This window comes from Octodon degus, unplaced genomic scaffold (assembly GCF_000260255.1).
Source record: "Octodon degus isolate 3935 unplaced genomic scaffold, OctDeg1.0 scaffold00091, whole genome shotgun sequence".
In the NCBI taxonomy this organism is placed as follows: domain Eukaryota; kingdom Metazoa; phylum Chordata; class Mammalia; order Rodentia; family Octodontidae; genus Octodon; species Octodon degus.
The window spans coordinates 2,763,829-2,769,762 of NW_004524667.1; the positions used below are offsets into that span (position 1 = coordinate 2,763,829).

At 37.2% G+C, this 5,934-nt stretch overlaps 1 protein-coding gene across 1 annotated transcript in view; it reads right to left on the minus strand.

Annotated features, from left to right (window-relative positions):
- The window catches only part of Cops5 (COP9 signalosome subunit 5), a 57,267-nt gene that overhangs the window by 8,190 nt on the left and 43,143 nt on the right, over nucleotides 1-5,934 (minus strand). Inside the window, exon 6 of the mRNA XM_023722387.1 lies at nucleotides 5,163-5,248. Coding sequence (XP_023578155.1) covers nucleotides 5,163-5,248 — 86 coding nt within the window. The remainder of the gene's footprint in view (nucleotides 1-5,162; nucleotides 5,249-5,934) is intronic.

The following is a 5,934-nucleotide window of genomic DNA, read 5'->3' on the forward strand; positions in this document are numbered from 1 at the left end:
TTTTTTTTTTTTTTTTTCCAGAACTGGGGATTGAACTCAGGTCCTTGCGCTTGCCAGGGAAGTGCTAATTCCACTGAGCCATCTCCCCAGCCCCCTGAATCACAAATTAGGTGTTAGAAAAAATAGGTAGGTTTAGAGGAGGTCAAGTGGTCATTTCAAGCTAGAACTGCTTGAGAAACGCAAGAGAACCGGAGAGGTCTTGCTTGAGTCTCTGGGATAGTTGTATTGAGAATAAGGATGGCATTAGGTAGAAAGCCTTAATCCATGACAAGGAAAGATACGTAAGGGGTAATAAACTGGTCTGGCTGGACAAATTAGCAAAAGCAAAAGAGTTACGTGAGGAAAACCAAGATAGTACTGGTATTGGGGTTTTAACTGGTAGAAGATGTTATACACAATTTAAAGTTTATCCTTTATCCTTTACATAGGGCTCATAGAAGGTGTTTCAACAGAGCAATGATATAACTGAAGGTGTGTTTTGGAGAGGTGGCTGTCAGACTTTCAGGGGGTATCAGGAGAAAAACTCAAAGTATCAGAAACCCACAAATGAAGCTATTGAGGCAAGGCAGATAGGAAGATATAAAAGTGTAGAATCTAGGCTCATGGCGCAAGACAAAATTATATGGGGACAACAAAAAAAGCCTGTTGATTAAAGTTCAGCAGTGATGAAATAAAAGAAAATTAAGACATCAGGATTATGAGATGATCTTTTCATCATTAAGATATCTACATGTCTGAACACAGAATGGAAGCAGTGAGTAGAAGTGGAACAGTATATTATGGTAGCAACTCTCAGTTACTTTTTACTCATTGCTGGGATAAAATACCTGACACCCAAAATTAAGGAAAGAAAAGTTTATTTAGCTCATAGTTTGTGGAGGTTTTAGTCTATATTTGGTTTGCTCTCAGGCAGAGTGATACATGGCAGAGAGCAACAAGCTGTTCATGGGAGCACAAAACAGCAAAAAGCCAAGGAAATAGCAGCAGCTGTGGCTCTTAGCCAGTGTCTCTCTTCTCCTTATATTATAAACAAGCTACCCTGGGGTTAGGGGTATAGAGCTCATACAATGTACATGTCCTTCTCCTGGATATAAAGAAGCACAAGATTTCTTCACTTTGAAGAAATCATTATTTATATGGGAAAGTGGTATGAATCCGGATGTTAAATAGAGCAAATATTTTGAAAACAAAATATGTACACATTTGGTGTACAGTGTACACCAAAATCTTCTACTTTATTTACTGGGATAGTTTGATATTTATAAGGTCCTTCATGTATATGTCCTCCTCTTACACAGGTTGAGGATGTTTACAAACTAAGAATCCTGGCTCTCTGCTGAGTCACTTAATTAAAATTTTAAACTTTTCAAGTTCACACAATGTATCAACTACTACAATCCACCCCTTGTGAACTTAGCAACTAGACATTTTTTAAAACCATTTTTTAGATATAAGGACATGTTTATCTTTAACATTGTATAACTTAGACATTATAACACAGCTTTAATAATCTTTAAGAACCATAAAATTTTGTCCCTGGACCCCTCAAAAAACTCATATATATCTCTTTATGTAAGGGCTCTTAGTCTATCTTCAAGAATTGCCAAACTTTTAACAGTTTTAGTGTTGCTGAAAAGTCTAAGTCTCCTCTAAGATCTAAGGCAAACTCTTAGCTGTGAGCCCCTGTATAAATGAAAAGTTAAATTTTTAATATTTAAAGGTATAAGATAAAAATTACCATTTTAAAAGGTCTATACAGGAGGATACAAACCATTGAAACCAAAACCAGTCTAAAATCTAGAAGGACAAACATTTAGTCTTGTGATTTTATGTGGAACATCTGAAGCAACCTGTAATAAGATGTGAGCTCTAAAAGCCTCATATAGTTCCACTCCCGTAGCACTTTTGCTGGTAGCTTCCATGGCTATTTTTAGACCTGCTTCGCTCCCTCCTTGTAGTTTTCAGACAATGTGTATTTTTGACTTTTTTAAGCTTTTGGTTTTTTCACTGAATAGGCTTTTTACTCATAGCTTTGAATACTGTCCTCTCAGGGGTACATTGTCTGGCCTCCCATGCCTTTTGAAATTTAGGTGGAAGCCTTTTTTAGAAAAATGTATTAGTGGATTAAAGCACCTGCACACAGGCGCAGGGGCTGGGGGTTCGATCCGGGGGCCTGTTGTGTTGGCCCTGTCCCCGGGACACGCTGAGATGGTAATTGAGACTGGGTGTGGTAGCACGCACCTGTAATACCAGCTCTTGAGAGGCTGTACACAGGCGGATCACTATGAATCCAATCTAGCAGTGAGAACCTGAACACCCTGTAGGCCCTTCCCTAAAATAGAATAAATAAATAAAATAAAAATAAAAAAGTATTTAGTACAGGGTCTTACTATATAGATCAGACTTGTAGTGATCCTCCTATTTTCAGTCTCCCACGTTCTGGGATTAGAGGTACAGGCCACCATGCCCTGTTTCAATCACCAGTCTCAGCACTGGCACAGTACTCCAGGGATTGAACCCCAGTCCCCGCGCCTGCCTAAGCAGGTGGTTTAATCCACTGAGCTATCTGGCCCGCCCTAGGTGGAAGTCTTTAACTTCAGAACTCTTGTATTTTGAATGTGCCTAAAATTAACACCATGTGGATGATGCCAGCTAAAGCAGTAGCAGGATTTTTTATTTGGGGGTGAGGGGGTAGGCTGAAGGGGTTGAGTGTCTGAATTGGTGAACACTGTTAACAGGATTTTGAAGAACAAATTTTTAAAGCTGGTGACATTTTGGAACCTGGTGTGGCTGTTGCCTCTATTTTGGAACATGAGGCTTTGTAGCTTTTTTAAAAAAAGCCAAGTCTTTTACCCTTGTGATTTTGAGGTTGTAAAGGCAAGAACTTGTCCCTCTTGTGATGTCCTCAGGACATCTTTTTATTTTTTGGGGGGGGGGGCAATGGAGAACTCAGCTCTATCTTTGTAGTCTATTGCCTTTTTGGCGCCTTTTTTTCCTTTATTTTTGGCCAAACCCACATTTTAAATTACCTTGTTGGGCTCTTTGTTTTTCACTTTCAACATATATCTGACTAAAAGCCTCCAAAAATAGCCATGCTACTGCCTCAACATTTTTTTTTTGTAAGATTAACTAGTCTACTGTATCAACCACTACAGCAACTATCAGGTCCTAGGTGCTTTACCTATAACCTGATTTAATCTTTCCTACAACTATACATCAAAGGATTTATTATGTACATTCTATAGATTAGGAAATAGATTCAGTGCTATAATTTGGATCTGGAATGTCCCCCAAAAGCCCATGTTTTGAAGGGTTGGTCTCCACCGTAAGTTTAAGAAGTGAGGCTTAGTAGAAGTAAGTTAGGTGACTAGGGGTATGGAACCTAGAACCTTCTTTTTTTCTCTTTGGCTTCCAAGCACAAGGTAAGTAGCTACCTCCTTGATAGTCCTGCCATGATGTAATACCTTGTCACAGATCTAGAAAATAATGGGTTCACTGACAACAGACTAGAAAATTTGAAGCTGTGAGTCAAAATAAACTTTTCTTCCTCATAATTTTTTTTTTCTTTGGTCTTTTTGAGACAGGATTTCACTATGCAATTCAGGCTGGCCTTGAACTCAAGTTGTAGCCCAGGCTGGCCTCTAATTATAATGATCCCCTTGCCTTAGCCTCCTGAGCACTAGGATTACAGCTGTGTGCCACTAAGCTCCGCATTTCTTATAACTGGACTCATCTCAGGTTATTTTTTAAGTGACAGAAAGCTAACACAAAGACCTTGTTTAAAGATACATAGCCAGAAAGAGGCAGAGGAAGGATATAAAAAGTTGCATCTATTATTAAAACATGATTTTTATATACAAAGTGTGGATTTTAAGGAAGGCTTTTAAAAATAAGGCACAGGAGTGAGGCAAGAGTTACAGGTAAGGACAGAAGGAGGCATTCAAGGGAAAAGGTCACTTTTAGAGTTAAACCACTGAGACATGAAATAAAGAGAAGACAAAATGGCTAGATTCATACAAGATAGAATATGAGGGTCTGGAACAGACTTGATATTTTTGTTTGTTTTTCAAGACAGGGTCTCACTATGTAGGCTGGCCTTGAACTTACTATATAGTCCAGGCAGACCTAAAATTCATGGTGGTTTTCCTGCTTCAGTTTTCTAAGTTCTGGGATTACATGTGTATAACACTAAGTCCAGCTTTTAAGTTTATGCATCATCACAAAAAATCACTATTTTATGTATTTAGTACAGGGTCTACAGGGTATCACTACACAGACCAGACTCATAGTGATCCTCCAGTTTTCAGCCTCCCAAGTGCTGGGATTACAGGTACGCATCACCATGCCCAGTCTCAGTTGCCAGCTCAGTGCAACTGGTGCCAGAGATTGAACTCTGGTCCTTGCACTTGCCTAAAGCAGGCACTTTAATCTGCTGAGCTATCTGGTCAGCCCAAAAATTACTATTTTAATTTCTTAAATGGATATAATGAATTTTGAACCTCGGATATGTAGTGATTAGCTATAAATCTCAGCAGATAATATTCAAAATCACTTGTGGAGCTAAATTCTAAACTTCTGTAGAAATAGTTAATAACAGATCCTGCTGAGAACTTGAAGCCAAGAAGCAACATTATCAGCATATTGTTGAAGATATGGGCTAAGTGCTTAAAAGAATGATAACAGCTTACATGACTCCCTCTAGGAGATGGTGAGCTATATTTAGAGTAAAAGGGAAACTGCCCTTTTTCAACATTTAAAAAATAAGATGTAATTCACATACACTTAAATGCACAATTTTAGTAAAATATATAATTCAGTAATTTATTGTATAAAAGTATAGAGTTTTTGCTAAATTGAAATTGGGTATTTTCAGGTATACAAACAAGCTAGTGTCAGGCTGGCCCTCAACACCTTTCAATTGTAATTTCATTATGGGTCAAGTTATCTTGTACACTGAGAAAATGTTCAGAGTTGTGTAATTATTAATAAACTTAGAACATTAGTGCAGATTCTTATCTTTTCAGAATTATTTAAAAAGGTATTATACTATGAAACATAACTTGTTTATAATTTTTGCTCCTTGGTAACAAAGTGTTGGACAGAATGATCTCTGAGGTTTGTTACAGTAATACTGGCATTAAATACAGTTTTGAATGACTTACTGTTTACAATGTACACCAAAATCTTCTATTTTATTTAGTGGGATAGTTTGATATTCAGAAGGTCCTTCATCAGGAGGCTTATAGCCCTAAATAAAACAACAACAAAAAAAGAAATCAAGATTAAAAACAAATGAACAGAAAACCCCAAGAAAAACATTTTTTACTATGCAGCTTTTTATTTTAGAAACATTATTGTGGGGAGTGAAATATTCAACATAAATATGCCAATAGACAGGCAGAGCAGCACATGCCTGTAGTCTCACCAGCTGGGAGGGTTCAAGGCCACCTTGGACTACATAATGAGAACATGTCTCAAAAAGCCAAAACCAAAACATTCTAATAAAATAAAAGAAGAAACATTTGCTTCTACCCTTTTCCTGGTGGCTGTAAGCTGGATTTGCTGACAAATTCATTTTTCTTGTTCATAGGTACTGTATTTTTAAGTATCTATTGCAGTGTGTAGGTTTTCTTCAGGGAAGGACATAAATCTGTGTAGTCTTGTTGTTTCTCTAGTATCTGTCAGAATGCCATGGGCATTCCTTTTTTTATTTTTATTTTTTTCCCATAATTTTATTGCGAAACAAATAGCAATGAGACCTTTTCAAATCAAATTGATAGGACAGTTTCAATAATTAACACATTTCATACATTCTTCCTCGTGGTTAATTGCTGTACAAGATGTGGACTTGATATCCTATTTACAAACACCATTAGAACAAATCCCTCTATTTATTAAGAGAATGTAACTATATATCTATCCTAACCACTTTGA